The sequence below is a fragment of the Marmota monax genome, unplaced genomic scaffold (assembly GCF_021218885.2).
Source record: "Marmota monax isolate L192 unplaced genomic scaffold, Marmota_monax_Labrador192_F-V1.1 WCK01_AAM20220418_F8-fsc00012, whole genome shotgun sequence".
NCBI lineage: Eukaryota > Metazoa > Chordata > Mammalia > Rodentia > Sciuridae > Marmota > Marmota monax.
In genome coordinates this window covers 11,181,320-11,197,736 of record NW_026695227.1, presented here as the reverse complement: position 1 = coordinate 11,197,736, position 16,417 = coordinate 11,181,320, and the positions used below count along the sequence as shown (strand labels likewise).

The window sequence follows — 16,417 nt, the reverse complement described above, 5'->3', positions numbered from 1 at the left end:
TTGTAACACAGGTGACTGGTTGCCACCAAATGAGATAAAAATACCAGGAGTACAAGCTTTTGGAAAAATGAGGATAAAATAAATGGTACACATGTGAAATCTGAGTTTCCAAAGAATTAACTAGGGAGGATTGTTCAAAAAACATGGAAGTGATCTATGCTGGAGTCAATGGTTTGAAATATATTCCTTTGTAGAAAATTGGTGATTTGTGAGATGGAATAAAATCATTCAGATAAAGTAAATAGAGTGAGAAGAGCCAAGTGCCAAGGATTAGGTCCCAAGGAATACCAGTATTTTAAGGGATGCATAAAGGAAGATAGAACACTCTACTGCAGAAATAATAGTCATCATGAACAAGGTATGGAGAGAACCAGGACGGCATGTTTTAAGAAAAGCAAGAGAGTATGAATGCTGTTAGAGGAGGGAATAATTAATAGAATCAACTGTTTCAGAACGATTTTCATAAAATTTGTCAACACAGAGGTCATTAGCAAATTTATAAAGTACTTCCAAAAAAGTATAAATTGATAATTAAAGCATAAGAGAAGGGTTCGAAATCATCATTGAAGACTGGTTTCTAACAATTTAAATTTAACAATTTAAATCAAGATAGTTGATGGTGATTTTAGAGGATATTTTAGTATCTAGATAGTTTATTTGTTTTAGGATAGATAGTAATTGTGCATGCATTTAAGGACGTGATTATATGCAAATTTCTTACCTCAGCATATTTGAGGTCCTCAATAGACTTTCATCACCTGTCTACATATTTCTTGTTACAATAGGTTCAGCAGCAGGTTCATGGAAACATCCTGCTCACTCAATTTGCTGGTTATGGAGTACTTCTGACATTTAGGCTTATTCATTAATTCTTTCAACAAATCTTGTGGAGCCTCTACTTTGTTCCAATCCTTATAGCTCTTAGTCTTTTCTTGACTTTTCTAGTTCTTGGGGTTTTTATTATTATTATTATTATTTATTAAGGCCTAACTCAAGCCCAGCCCCTCTTCAAATTCTTTCCCCAGTGATCCCAACTTGTATAAATTCCTCCTCTCTCTGGTAACTTGCCATATGTACTTATGTTTTCTGTTGCTAATAACAAACATAATGTGACAGACAGGGTAAGTGATAAAAAAGAGGTTTATATGCAAGTATATATATGTATGTGTGTGTGTGTGTGTATATATATATATATATATATATATATATATATATATATATATATACACTATTTTACCAGACTTCTAAAAGTCAACAATAATAAACTGCCCATATTGCAAATGACTAGAAAAGTCATTTTTTAATTACTCAAAAATAATGTTGGAACACTTGAATAACTGGGGAATAATGATATTTGTTTCCTAACTGATGTACCAAATAAAATATAAGGCCAAACTGTATTTTTTCTCATATTTTTCCTGTATCTCTTTTCTCCCATCGAATTGATTATCAAGCGGTCTCCCAAAACTGTTCTTATCTCTTCATCCATCATGGTTAGTTCAGGCAATTGTTATTGCCCACTTGATTCACTGCAATCTTTTTAAATATGTCTCTTTGTCCCCAGTCTCTACCTCTTTCAGTCTATCTATTTGTTGCCCCAGAATAAATCTATTAAAACTCAGTTTGTGCTATGTCACCTACCTGCTTAACATCTTTCCATGACTCAACATTGTCTTCAAAATAAACACAAGGCTCTGTAAGAGATGCATCCTACCTGCTCTTCCCTGCATAGCTTACTGTTGCCTTTCTGCATCAGATCCAGGAAGTGCTATAAGAACCCCTGCATGTGGAGCACCAATATAGGGTAATGGTTATTGTTAGCACTGCTTTTTGAATGGCAGGAGATGTCTCCCCAACAGAAGGCACCCACCAATTTCCCCTTCAGCCCAGGAGATGAAATAATGAATTTTCCTTCTAATGTTCCATTCACTGTGGCCTTATTATCTTCATTTTGCCTTACACTCCTAAAGATCCCTTCACTTGGATATTAGAGTGGTCAGAGCACTGACTCATCTGAGAAAATAATTAATAAGCCTCCACTACAGGATGGAACAAAAGAATTTGGTAGTGAAAGTGGCCACCTCTTAGAGGCACTTTAATAAATAATTTATCTGGTCTCTTTCCAGGTTAAGTTCTTTCCTTGAGGTTTCCAGAATACTTTCTATACTATTCTACTTGGCTCATAGTATCATTGACTTGGTTTATAATTATCTCCATCATTTGATTAGGAACTCCATTAGGACAGGAATTGGGTTAAGAGTGTGTGTGTGTGTAGGTTTTGATTTTTATATTTCCCAGAAACTAGAGAAAACAGTCTTGTGTTTGTCAAGGAGGTAAACCAGAAACACAACAAGTCTCTTTATTTCAGCAAAGAATGTTATAAAACCTTTCAGGATCTTTGTATTAGTTCAGTGGATGAAGGGGTATGTATCCTTAACCCTGGGAAAGGTCACACCTGCTTTTCACAATCTTCCTCAGCTTAAATAACCCTGTTGGAGAATTGTTTTTCTTCCCTTCCTTACATAGCATAGAAATGAAATCTTCATCATGTGACCAGAGATTATCAGTATCTACATATGCATTACTGTGGTACTGATGCAATTAACATGCTTTCTGAATGGTTAATACCAGCTACATCAATTGTATCTGAAGATATTGTAAGCTGAGTTGTATTCTGAAAACAATTGACATGCCTTGGCATATGTTTTTAACTTTTTGAAAAATTTTGTTTTGAACTAGAATTTTTCCATGCTTGGCCTTGAAATAAGAAGCAATTTAATTTGGAAAGGCTTAGGGAAAAACTGTTCAAATGGTTAAAACCTAGGAAAGAGTAAGAGAAATTAAATAGTTGAAAGTCAATTTGAATAATTTACACAGGATTGAACTTTAAAAGTCAGAATTTTCCATTATCATATTTTTACTAAGTAAGCACCTCATGAAGTATTTACCAAATAAACCTGTTGTAATATTTTCTTAGAACAGTTAATTGAGGGATGACTCAAATAAATGAAAGTATTTGTTTCAATATTTTTTTTTCACCAGCAACTTCTGAATTTCTCCTTTGCCATTAAGAACCATCTCTGGACTTCTTTTTAAAGTCTTGTAGATTTTTATGTCGGTTTTAGAAATGAGACACTCATGAAATATATTTTGAATTTCCATAATTCAGAGTTAAATTGCTATCTTAGAAAAATTCTCAGTTATTTTATTTGTATTTACTTCACACCGTGGAGCAAATTTCAACCACACTAGTTCTGAATATTCCAGGCCTGCATAATTAGTAATAAGATAGACATGCTTTAAGTTATGTATATTTGTATATTGGATGGAGATGATAACAATAATGTGGTTCCTTAGACAGAAACCTTTTAGAATTTGTTGACATCATGTTTATGATTATATATATTCATATTTTGGAAACTATATGACTAAAGATAAAAAATAATTTTAGTTATCTATCTAATTTTTGCTGCCTGTCTTTTGTTGTCTTCAATTCACTTACACACCAAATACATTTGTATTTAGCTGTATATGTCAAACATATAGGACTTCAGCATATCATTTGGGGGAGGAATCAGTTCAACCCATAACACACATATAAAATTATTTACCTTGTATATACATTCACACATGTATAATATGGCATAAGTATGACATAATATTCAGATACATATGTAAATGAAAAGAAAATATAACTGTAGATTTTATTAATATGCATTCATAAATTTAGGAATTTAAAAAGATAAGATTCTAAGATATGCATTATAAAAACATTACAGAATAGTCTAAATTTTAACCAATAATGTATTAATACACATATGATTTATTAATAATAATTAGATACTAGTAATGTCAGAGTGCCCCAAACACCTTGTGAGTGTTTACTGTCAATCTAAATTTAGGATTAAGTCTGTGTCTCTGGGATAGAAATCTAGGTCATCTTTAAGACCTCCTATTGCTTAACTTCTTTATAATGTTTGTTAAAATTTCACTTCTTGTCTATTGCATTTCCATATCCAAATTTCATTGAAACTTCAGAATGAAAAGTTTCCAACTACCTGCCATGGATCTCTCTCCCCTCTGCTCTTTATACCGTCATCTGTCAGTTAAACTGGGTTTCTCTCTATTCCTTCAACACATCATACTAGTGCTTGCATGCATTTTGTACCACCTGAAACCTCTCTCCTCCCCTACACCTGCAAAGCTTCAAGGCCAGGCCCACTTATATTTTGCCTTTATTCTCTAAAGAGGAAATCCTAGAAATGGTTCTTCCTTAACTCCTCTGGCACTCACGATGGTCAGTTAGATTTGAATAAGGGCTTACTTAGAAAACATAGACATGCAGTGGATTAAGACCAACATTTGTTTTATTGTTTTGTCTCTCATAACTCCCAGCAGTGTTCTCAAATGGTAGATGTTATAAGTCCTTATTAATTTATTACAACAGGGAAAGAGAATTATATAAAATGAATTATCACTGGTGAAGAGTACCACAGCCTCTACACTATTGCTTTAATTTTAAGATCATGTTCATTAATTGAGGAATACCAATGAATTACATCATTCTAAGCAATTCAAATGTAAATTCTAATAATCATACTGTAATATTTTCTATTTTAGTTAGTTTTTATAAATATAAATTCAGCTTTTAAACATTTAAACTTTCTTTAAAAATATTAATTTTATAGATTAAGTACTAAAAGACTCCAGTCATGGTAAGCTAAGCCCTATCATGTAATATCAATTGTCCTCTATTCTGTATCATAAGTTTTACTTCCTTTTTACTGGATCTTTCTCATTGGCATTTAAGCCCGTGATCATTTTTCCTCAATATGCCTTTTTTAATAAAGTTTTCTTGATCACCCATCTTCTATTAGCTACTGCTTTGGAGTTGTCTGTTCCAGCAGTTCTCAATGATAACAAATATGCAGATCACTTGAGAATCTCCTTAAACTATAAACTCTGATTAAGGAGTCATGTTCTTGATTTACAAATTATTCCACAGCTTAGTAGCACAAAACGACGTGCATCTGGACACAGCCACACTGGGTGCCTTTGACGTAGGATCTTCAATGTGATCTGTAGTCAAGGAGTTTCCACTGTAGTCATCTCCAAGCTTGCCTTGGGGAGGATCCACTTCCAAGCTCCCGACACTGGCTGCTGGCAGGCCTCATGTCTTGTGAGGTATTGGTGAAAGACATCCATTTTCTGCTGTGTGGACCTCTCACGAGGTTAACTAGCAGCTTAGCAGTTTGCTCAGGTCAGGGAGGGAGTAGTGGACAATCCAGAGCCAGTCTTTTTATAATCTAATCTAAAGGGTAAAATATCTCATCAAATTTACCAAACTGTTTTAGGAGGCAGTTACTAAATCCAGTTCACACTCAAAGGGAGAGGTCACATGGGACATAAATAAGAGGAATTGGGAGTCATTGTGTTGCTATTAAAAGTTGCCTGCCTCAGTGGATTTAGGATAGACCTTGAGATATTACGTGTCTAAGAAATTCCTGGGTGATGCTCGTGCTGCTGGTCAAGAATCTCACTGAAGAGCAAGAGCCTTCACTTCTTGCCTTCAGTTCCTTTCCTTTTATCATCCTCTATGATCACACTCACTCCAGTAGGCTTTCTCATTCTCTTCTTCCCTGGAACTGCCTTTGTGGAAGTCACCAATGACCTCCACATTACCAAATCCACCATTTTAAAAGACTGATAGTTCATTGGAGAATATCATGCTAAGTGAAATAAGTCAATTCCAAATAACCAAAGGCCAAATGTTTTCTCTGATATATGGATGCTAATTCACAATGGGATGGGGGGGGGGGGATAGAGGTATTTTTGATTATACAAAGGGGAGTGAAGGGAGGAGAGAGGAGGTATGGATGTAGGAATGATAGTAGAATAAATCAGATATTATTACTCTATGTGCATATACAATTATATAACCTGTGTAACTCTATATCATGTACAACCAGATGAATGAGAAGTTATACTCCATATGTATGATGTGTGAAAATACATTCTACTAGTAGTCATGTATAACTAATTAGAACAATTAAAAGATAAGTAAGTTGTGAAGGGTCTGAAGCCACCTTAGACATAATTCATGTCTCCAACCTCCAAGGTACTATGAATTCTCACATTCAAACAGCAAGATTTAATAGAACAACATTAGCACAGAGATTGGAAAAAACATAGATTCAAAACTTGAGTTACTTCAAACTGGTCTTTCTACATGACCTCAAAGTTTTCATTTGTATTTAAAATTTAAAAGGGTATGAGTACAAACTGCAAAGTGCATGCAGATTTTAAGTCACATATGAAATATTTTTAAAAAATGGTAACACTATCTTTAAAATTGAGATGTGTGCCTTTAAAATTGGTATTACTAAGTTGGAACATATTCTTTTTAATTTAAAACTGAAGAGTGAATAGAGAAAATTAAATATTATGGAAAATGTAAAAAAAAGTGATAGTTCATTATATGTGAACCTTTCTTTACTTGGCTTTTGGAATACCAGATTTACATTTCTTCTCAGTCTATTTTGCTACTTACCTCTCTGTAATGTAAGTCCACAATGAAATCCTTGAACCTCTTTTTACTATCTACAGTTAACTCCTAAGTGGCATCCTTCATGTTTTTAAGCTTTAAATGTCAGATATATGCTAACCACTCTCAAATTTATTTCTCTATTTGAACTTCCCTAAAATCCTAACGTGTATCAAATGTCTAATGAATGCCTCACTTTGGACATCGACAATAATTTCAAGCTTAAAATGCACAAAACAGATGTCTTTGCTCCTTCCCCTGTGACTCCCCCCACCACCTAAGTCTATCCTGGTCATGTTGCTTCTCATCCATGTTTACAAACCCAACATACAGCAACACTCTTCAATCAGTTGTTCAAGTGAAAAACCTGGAAGTCATCCTTGGGTTCTCTCTTACTCTCCTATGCAAACAGTCATAAGTTTCATCAGTCTTACTCCTTAAGTGCTGCTTCAATCTCCCTGTCACTCTCGTTTCCGATGTCACTGCTGGAGTTTAGTTCATTGCTACCTATTATACAGATTTCTGCATCTGTTAGCAGTTTTCAATCTCCAACTCAAATGATCTTGGTATTTTTTGGTTTCTTTAATCCTATAGCCTAAAACTTTAGCCCCTTTGATTATTCCTTCCTAACCTGCTCTCTATACTTAAGCAAAGTAGGAACTGGGCTATGATTTAAGCTTTTGTTTGACTCCAACTCTTCATGAAAATTGTATCTCTTCTAGAACGTTCTTCGTTCCCTTCTTTGCTTATCTTTGCCTATCTGCCTTCTTTGCCTTAGATAAAATTTCAGCTTAAACATGACTTATTCCTAAAGTATCATCGACCTTTTAGGACAGGCTTGAGGCACCCACAATAGAGTCCATAACATTGTATACTTACCTATCTAAATGTCATTTCATTTTATACTAATAATTTAGTATCTTCTTCCCCATTTACAGTAAGCTCTGGGAAGGCCTGATCAACAGAGATAGATCCAAGTATTTTGAAACCTGAAACATAATTTGAGGGGCGCAATTTCAAATAAAAATACAACATACTCATATTCATTTATAATAAGGAATCACAACAAAGTATGAAATTAAGGAAAGTGAAAAATATGAAAATATGTGACCTTATGAACACACTGCTAGGTGTCATTTCCAGAAGCCTAGAGTGTAAGCTTCTTTAAATTCTATCATCATCTTAGTCTTTTTCAAAGCTTTATTTCGAGTGGCAAGAACAGTGCTTAACACATAGAAGGTATTCAATAAATATTTGTAATTAATCTCTTAACTGAATTATCTTGTATGCAGTTTCAATATGTTCTTTTGAAGATTTAGATTTATAAAACACATTTTATGTTATAAATTTTTCTTACAGTTATAGCTTTCAATTATTTTCTATGATCATATTTCCAAATTCTAATAATTCATATTATTAGTTATATCACTGGACTTTATTTATGTAGAAATCCCGTTGCACCTCTACAAAGTAAAACAAAAAAGTTGTAATTTGCATCAAAATATGCAGAATAATTTTCTATATGTGTGTCTATATTTTTATAGACCATATAATAAAACTTAAAATTAAATTTGAATGACTGTGATTTTTTAGATAAAATCCTTTGAGAAGAAGTCATCTATTTTCTGTTATCATTATAATAGACTTTGATAAACTTTTATCTCCAAAATAACAAAGATGCCAATATTTTATGAAACCTACAAAACATATAAAATGTTTTTTTTTTTTTCATATAAATTTGTCCACAAAATAGAGGTTATTAGGGCTGGGGTTGTAGCTCAGTGGTAGAGTGCTTGCTTAGCACATGTGAAGCAGTGGGTTCAGTCTTCAGCACCATGTAAAAATAAATAAAATAAAGGTATTGTGTCTATCTACAACTAAAAATGCATATTAAAAAAAAAAAGATAGAGGTTACTTGAGTCCAGGCAGTAGCATATCATTCAGAAGATAAGCCACTTGGCTTCAATCTTTGATGTTCAATTTGTTAAAATAAAGTAAGTTTAGTTAAGTTCCTTCTATAATAACACTGTAAATTTGCCAAGGATTTGCTGTGCTCATATCAAGATTGTCAGGTGTGTGTTCATCTATGTGTGTGTGTGTGTGTGTGTGTGTGTTATAAAGTACAGCCCTCTGATCAATGCGCACTCCCCCCCCCATTTTCCTAAATACATCATGAAAAAAGGATGAGGTTTCCGCCTTAATTGCTTGTGCCTTTTATTCACATTCCTCTCTCAGCCAGAATTGTGAAAAGAGTGTTAGTAAAAGGCTGCACAATAGAGCTTTTCATTAGGCCTCAGCAAGGCACACAAAAGAAGGCTTTTGGAAAGAGTGAATGCATGAGTTTAATTTGCAGGTGGAGAGTAGATAAAAGGTGCTGATGCCTCTATTATTCTCTTACTTAGGTGACCCTTACCCTGTTCAGCTGATCCCAACTACCATGGCAGCTGCTGCCGCAGCAACACCAGGCTTAGGCCCACTCCAACTGCAGGTAAGTCAGGAAACAATGAGGAGGAGACAAAGGTTAAGTCAATATGGAAAACAGCTATTATCGTGTTAAAACAAAATACAACTGACTAGTGATATTTGTGTCACACATTTTTGTTTTTAAATTTATTTATGCTGATCCTCAACCAAACGTTGAGGTGCTGATTCTTTTCATTTTTCAACCTGTTTCTGTACTAAAGATAGTGTATTCTAATTTTTTACTCCCTGGTACAATTTAAGAAAGTGAGCTGTAGTTTTGCTTTGATTACTATGTGCTGTAATTTTGTCACAAAATGGCCCCCATCATGATAAAAAGAGAAAGAAACCCTGTAAAAGATATTTGATTTTTGAACACACTTATAGACCAAGGCAACTTAACAAAAAATTTTCTGTAAAATTATTGAAGAAATTATTATAAAAACACTCTGTAGATCTCTTTGTTCTCCTGTCCATGTCAGCTCAGTTGAGCCAAGGGGGAAAAGCAGGAGCCTAAATGAGCATTACTTTTTATCCCAGACTTCCCAAGGAACACCTATTAGCTGTGCAGAATAGATATTCCCATCCACCCAAAAAAATCAGCAATAACTTTACCAGGTGTCCAAAGATTTCAAAAATTATGACTTTGAGGTTGAAAAGAGGATTAGTAAAGTTACAGTAAAGGTTGCTTTCATCATCTAAATCTTTGAATCAGCACCACACAAAATATTGCATAGTTTCTATTGTTGTAGACTTTATACTTACATAATTAATGAGAATAGAAGATAATCTAATAATAGGGTTATCTCCTCTTGAGAAAGGTTTATACATTTCTCAGGCTGAAAGACTCAGTATGCCTGCAAAGCCAGATATTAAACAGTTGCACTTAACAAAATTAAATTGTATTCATGAAAATGCATTGTCATGATAGATGATCTTCATCTATAAAGAAAATATAGTTTTATATTGTAACATTAAGAGACAGATACATCTGGTCTGCACATGGATTTGTCAGAAGACCCGTGGGTTTCTGAAAGACCCGTTGAGTTTCACAGGAGGGACCACCGGTGTGAAGGCAGAAGCATACTGTGTTCTACAGAGCTTAATAACATCCATTTCTATTCCGCCTTTTTTTTTATGAAAAACTACACTCTGAGTGTCTGATTCTTTGAACTGGAAATACCTTGGGAAGTGTTAGAGCCATGGGGACAATAAAAGTAACATAACATTTGTTATCCTTTGAAATGGCATCTGGGAATAGCTATAATACGAAAAAGTGATTGTAACCGGTAAAACTAAAAAGAGTAATGAAACTAAAGGAAAGTGGAAGAATGTCCAGCAATAGACTTGAACATGGGAATAGGAGTTTTAGAGATTTAGGATTCCAGCTTTCAGAGCAAGTGAGGCATCATCATTTCCTTTCACCATGAGATCAGCGGTGAGAGGAAGAAAGGGCGAGTTGGAGGTATCCCTTGTATTTCAAGCTACTCTAGTAGAGAGTAGCTTTGTCAAATGGCAATCTAAACTTCTTTCCTACAGATATAGCATTAGAATATTTTATTTCCCTCCTTATAGTATGTTTTGAAGCATTTATAAGATTTTAAAATATCAAAAAATGATTTCCTGTTCTTGCTTTACTTTGATATTTAAAAAATTTGATCTGTAAATCCAAGCGGGGTTTGAATCAGCACCACACAAAAATATTCCATATTTCTCACTATTGTGGACCTTGTACTTACACAGTTGTTTGCTTTTTGCTTTGAGATTGGATTTTGCTGAGTTCCCAAACTGGCCTCACATTTACAATCCTCCTACTTCAACCTTCTGGGAACTGAGATTACAGGCACAAATTGTTATATGTGGCTTTTACTTTGCTTTTTACACAACTGGTTTTGTACCCATTAAAACCGATAAGTTTTAGTTATGGCTTCAGATAATCAACACTAACACAACAAGAAAATCAATGATATAAAACTTTTTCACAGAAAGCCATTAACTATCATTAAAACATATTCACAAAGGTGTGTGCGTGTGCGCATGCACACACACACACACACACAAAACCATACACATACGTGTGCCTTTATTCAATGACAAAATGATTGATATTCATACACAAACACATTGATCTCATACGCAAACGCATCACAGAAGCAGTCACGGCAGAGACTCTGGCTCTTTGGAGGGACTCTCACCTTTACCAGGCTGTCTGTACCAACTCACTTTGTTAGTCATGTGTAACACTGTATTCACAGACCCATGAACTTGACTTCAGCATTCTTAGACCCACAAAGGATACCTGTTACAAACCTACCCACATGGGCCAGAGAAAAACTAACTATAATTCCTAATCAGAAAATTTTATCTTAACCTTTACACAAAATCCACCACCAGTCTTGTAAACCTATTTTTGAGAAGTTTCATCTCAGTGGAGTAAAACATTATGAACCATGTTTAATTTTCTCCAGACTCTGCTTTTAATTATATTCTGTTAAATATACACTGTTCATCTTTTACATTGAATACATTACAGAGCTTCCTGGTTCCTTTCAGTTTTTAAGATTCAGTTCTCTGGCCAGGCACAATGGTACATGACTATAATCCAAGCTACTGGGGAGGCTGAGGCAGGAGGATTGCAAATTCAAAGCCAGACTCGGCAGCATAGCGAGGACCTAAGCAGCTTAGCAAGATCCTGTCTAAAAATGGGGATGTAGCTCAGTAGTTAAGTCCCCTGGCTTTGATTCCTGGTACTTAAAAAAAAAAAGAAAAAAGAAAAGAAAAGAAAAAAAGAAAGAAAGAAAAAAGGACATTCTATTTCGCTCATAACTTTAATCTCTACCTGATTCACATCTCACTGCTTCCCCTTTTCTCATTAATCATGAATCCCAACTCTTGAGACCAGAAGTGAGAAAGAAGGTAGATAACTTCTTTACCTTCCTCAATTCCAACTTAGCACCTGTGGAAATGCAGATTGATGAAAGAAAGTGTCTTTGCCACTTAGACACCTTGGAGATGATGATGGTAATAATGATGTGTGCTTTCTTTGGATACTGTTCAGCTTTTCCTGGTTTTTGTCCAACCCTCTTTTAATTTGGGATATCACCACTGTGGACCAGAAGCTGCTTTGGTAGTAAAATGCCTTCCTCTTTCTTCAACCTCAGTGCACCTTCCTGGAGCACACTGCAATCCTTGCTTAGGTTCTCATCTGTGTCTTCTAGGACCGCCACAGGTGCACAAAGTCTTGGTCCCAGTTTCCAGAAAATATCCCCATCCTTCTCCTCAAACCCACCCCCAGCTCTAGAAAACTGCAGAAGAATAAACAGGAATAGCTGTGTCTTTAGTTGCACACCCCTAAGCCATCACATGCCAAGTTTTCTGAAGAACTCTCACCATTGTCCAAGTAGGTAAGATTTTAGGTTTTTAACACAATAAACAACCAGTTGAGGAATGACATGTAAACCATTTTTTTCTGGCCTCTCCAGTTCTTGTGAATTCTGTCTCCTCAATTGGATAGGAAGGGAAGAGCAGCTTTCTCAATAATCAGCATACTATAGTAATGCAGCCACATATAGAACTGAGTCTATAGCAGCTCAGTTCACAATAGCAAAACTATGGAAGCAATCTAGATGTCCTTCAACAGATGTGTGGATAAAGAAACTGTGGTATATATACAAAATGGAATATTACTCAGCATTAAAAGAGAATAAAATTATGGCATTTGCAGGTAAATGGATAGAGTTGGAGAATATCATGCTAAGCTAAGTAAGCCAATCCCCTCAAACCAAAGGTTGAATGTTCTCTCTGATAAGTGGATGCTGATTCATAATGGGGTTGGGGGCCATGGGAAAAATGGAGGAACTTTGATTAGGCAAAGGGGAGGGAAAGGAAGGGGTATAGTAGAATGAGAAGGACATTATTCCCTAGGTACATGTATGACTGCACAAATGGTGTGATGCTACATCATGTATAACCATAGAAATGTAAAGTTGTGTTGCAATTATTTGTGTACAATGTATCAAAGTGCATTCTGCCATCATATATACCTAATTAAAATACATTAATTAATTAAAAATAAAGATCCAAGCTCTCCATAAAACTATAGACCCAGTGCTCTTTCTCTTCACTTCCCTCACCAGATATCACCTCATATGTATTGTGGGATAGAAAAGGTAGAGTGGGGAGAATGAGAAACAGATAAAGGACATCCTATGTGTTGATTGAATGAGGGCTAGATCACCCAGGTAATGAGGGGAGATGGTGGTATGGATGCTGTCTGCTACCGATGGCTGGTATCTTTTTTTGGAACTATTAGTCAGTTTTTTGTTGTGGCTTATTTACTTACTTATTTTGTTTTCTGTTTTAGCTTAATGTGTTCTTATTTATCTTAAATAGTGAGTGGTAAGCTCATAGGAGCACTTCCTAAGTCATCAGTGGGAAGGAGGAGTTGGGGTAACAGCACGAGGACCAGTTGGGGGAAGAACTGAAATAGCCTTGGCAAAGAAAAAGTGATTCTCTGAATGAATCTTCATTCCGTGGTAGTGGGAATAGTGTAGTAGGAGGTGAAATATGTATTTTAAACAAAAGTATGATGATGTTTCATTCTCCTTGGGCCCAAACATAATGACTGACCTTACGTAAGTGCCTTCACAACTAAAGTCACTAGTTACTTCTAGCCAGGTTTTATGGACTACTTTATTATGCTAGGCTCCTCGGTTAAGTTTTACATGGATTATCTTATTTAATTATTACTACAGTACCTACGTATCAATATGTCCTTTTGACAAAAAGGAAAGCTGGGCCACAATCTAAACTCCATGGTTCTTAAAGAGTTACATTTCTTCTCCAAGTACAGGGGTTTTTATCTTCAATATTGGAGACATTGCCCCTCTTAAGACATTTAATAACTCAGTAACTGGCTAATCAAATTGTAACAATAATGATGATTAATTGGCACTAATACAAATACTTTATGTACTTTGCAGTACTAAAAGGAGCAGCAGGAATTATAATGACAGCTGTCTACTTCAGACTCTGAATTTTCCATTTTATGCCTCTTTACACAGATATATGTTAATTCAAACTACTTTTTTAATAACACCTAGAGCTAATAAAGGGCATTTTAAATGTGTTCCTACTCATGGTTGACTTTGTTTACCTACCATTTGTGTTTTCTTTTGAAATAGCCTTTTGCATATGATTCTTCACACTTGGATAATATTATGATAAGTAAAATTCAGTGCTTTACTAAAGAAAGAATAGAGACAAGTACAACTATTTTAAAAGACAAGCAAAATGACATGATTTTAATAATACCACTGTTTATTACTTAACTATTATTTATTTCCCTGGAGATACTTACCATGTAATGAAAAATACTTCCTATAAAAAATTCACCTCACCATGTGCTTTTGGAAACAGTTAAAATGTTTAAATATTGTCATATTTTTTATTTTTTATTTTTTTTATTTGTCAATGGACCTTTATTTTTATTTATTTATATGTGGTGCTGAGAATTTAACTCAGTGCCTCACACATAACAGGCAAGCACTCTACCACTGAGCCACAACCCCAGCCCCTATATTTTATTTTTAATAGAGAAAATTTGACTTAATCTAGAATATGTATGTAAATAATGTAAATTAACATGTGTGGTATCTGATTTATTTTTTTATGACAAATCTGACCTTATATAATGCCTTTAAGACCTTCCTGAGTTTTTAACCCACATAACCAAGTGCTTGTTGGCTATCAAGAGGAAATTCATAGATGATTAGAAAGACTATAAATACCATATAAAGTGGATCTCAGCACTTATTGTCCTCCCTGTGTCCACGCCTGCTTGTTCTCTGGTCTTAGTGAATGGCTTCATTCCATCTATCCATCAACTCAGAAACAGGAGCACTATCCTTCTTCTCGTCCTCCCTCTTCCAATTATGTTTGTTAATTCACTGCCTATTTGTACATCCACTAAATACATCAGGAATCCAACCTTTTTCTTTCTATCATAACCATCACTATTCTAGGTCAGGATACCCTTACTACTTTTCCAAATCACCACACAAGCCTCTGCACTGGTCTTTATGTCTTGATCTTGCCCATTCAGTACATTCTATACTGTATGCTAGTCAGAATGATGTCTCTGATTAAAAAAAAAAAAATCTGGTCATATATTCCTACTGTTTAAAGACCTTAAATGCCTCTCTCTTGTTTTCATGTTCTGTCTCAACCCTTGGATCTTTATAAGTGGTGTTTCCTCTTCCTGAACATGGTTACTCATCATCTTTAACCACCTCCTACTTATCCCTAAGTTTTCATGTAAAAATATTGCTTTTGGGAGGGGAATCCTGCAATGATACCATGTCTAGATTAACATAGATTCTATGTGTCTCAAGAGCACACTGTATTTTCCCTTTTTATAGCATTTATACAAAATGCTTTAAATCCTACTTTCTTGCTTCTACCAGATAGCAAAACCCATGAAGTCAGTGGCTCACTATTGTTTGCACTTACCCAAGAGTTTAAAATATTTTATGGACTCAATAAATAAATGTTAATTAAAGGATGAAGAATTAATTTTAGCATTACACTTACAAGAAATTATCTATTTTTCACAAATAGCTCTCCTGCTGTATAATGATGAAATTAAGCTCAATATTAACAATTAGTTTCCTATACAAATTAATCCCCATCCTTTTAAAATAGACAATAGCAGAAATGCAAAAATCAAAGGCATCCTTGGCTCATATAAGAAGAAAAATAATGTTTGAATTCACTTCTAAAACTGGTGTTGAAACTTTATAAGAAATTATTCTTATTTAATTAAATAAAATGAAACATATGAAAGCACTTTATGTGCCTAGCATATTTGCTACTGTGGTATTTACCAAATGTAGATTTTTATGACCATTTTTCTTTGCTGTCTTACTCAGTCTGTTGCAGCTATACTGGGTCTATTTTCTGTCCCCTTACTTGGCAAGGCATGCTCTTAGAGTTTTATACTGTCTCTTCTACTGAAAACTCTTCCCTCTGCCTGGAAGCCTTACGCTATCATTTCATTCACATATTTGCTCTGATATCATCTTCCTGATGCCTACCTAACCAACATATTTAAGTCATAAAATAACCTTCCAGGAAATACCACACTTCCCTGTTCTGCCTTTTGTCTATAGCACTAATCACCTTCACCCTTCACTATATAACCTACTCATTATGTTTCTTGTGTATTGTCCATCTGTTGCAGACATACCACCCCAGCAGGACAGGATTGTCATTTTTGTTGTTGTTTAATAATGTATCTCAAGTATCCAGAAGGATGCCTAGCACGGAGCAGATACTCAGTACATATTTATAAAATGAAACTGTCATGTCAGCATTATTAGGTCGTGGTAATTTTTTTTATTGGTTGCTCAAAAC

General features: G+C 34.8%; 1 protein-coding gene across 30 annotated transcripts in view; it reads left to right on the top strand.

The window, feature by feature from the left end:
• The window catches only part of Sox5 (SRY-box transcription factor 5), a 983,564-nt gene that overhangs the window by 868,560 nt on the left and 98,587 nt on the right, over window positions 1–16,417 (top strand). For all 30 annotated transcript variants that reach the window (XM_058576214.1, XM_058576205.1, XM_058576209.1 and 27 more), the window contains one exon: window positions 8,947–9,032. In XM_058576214.1, the coding sequence (XP_058432197.1) occupies window positions 8,947–9,032 (86 nt within the window). The remainder of the gene's footprint in view (window positions 1–8,946; window positions 9,033–16,417) is intronic.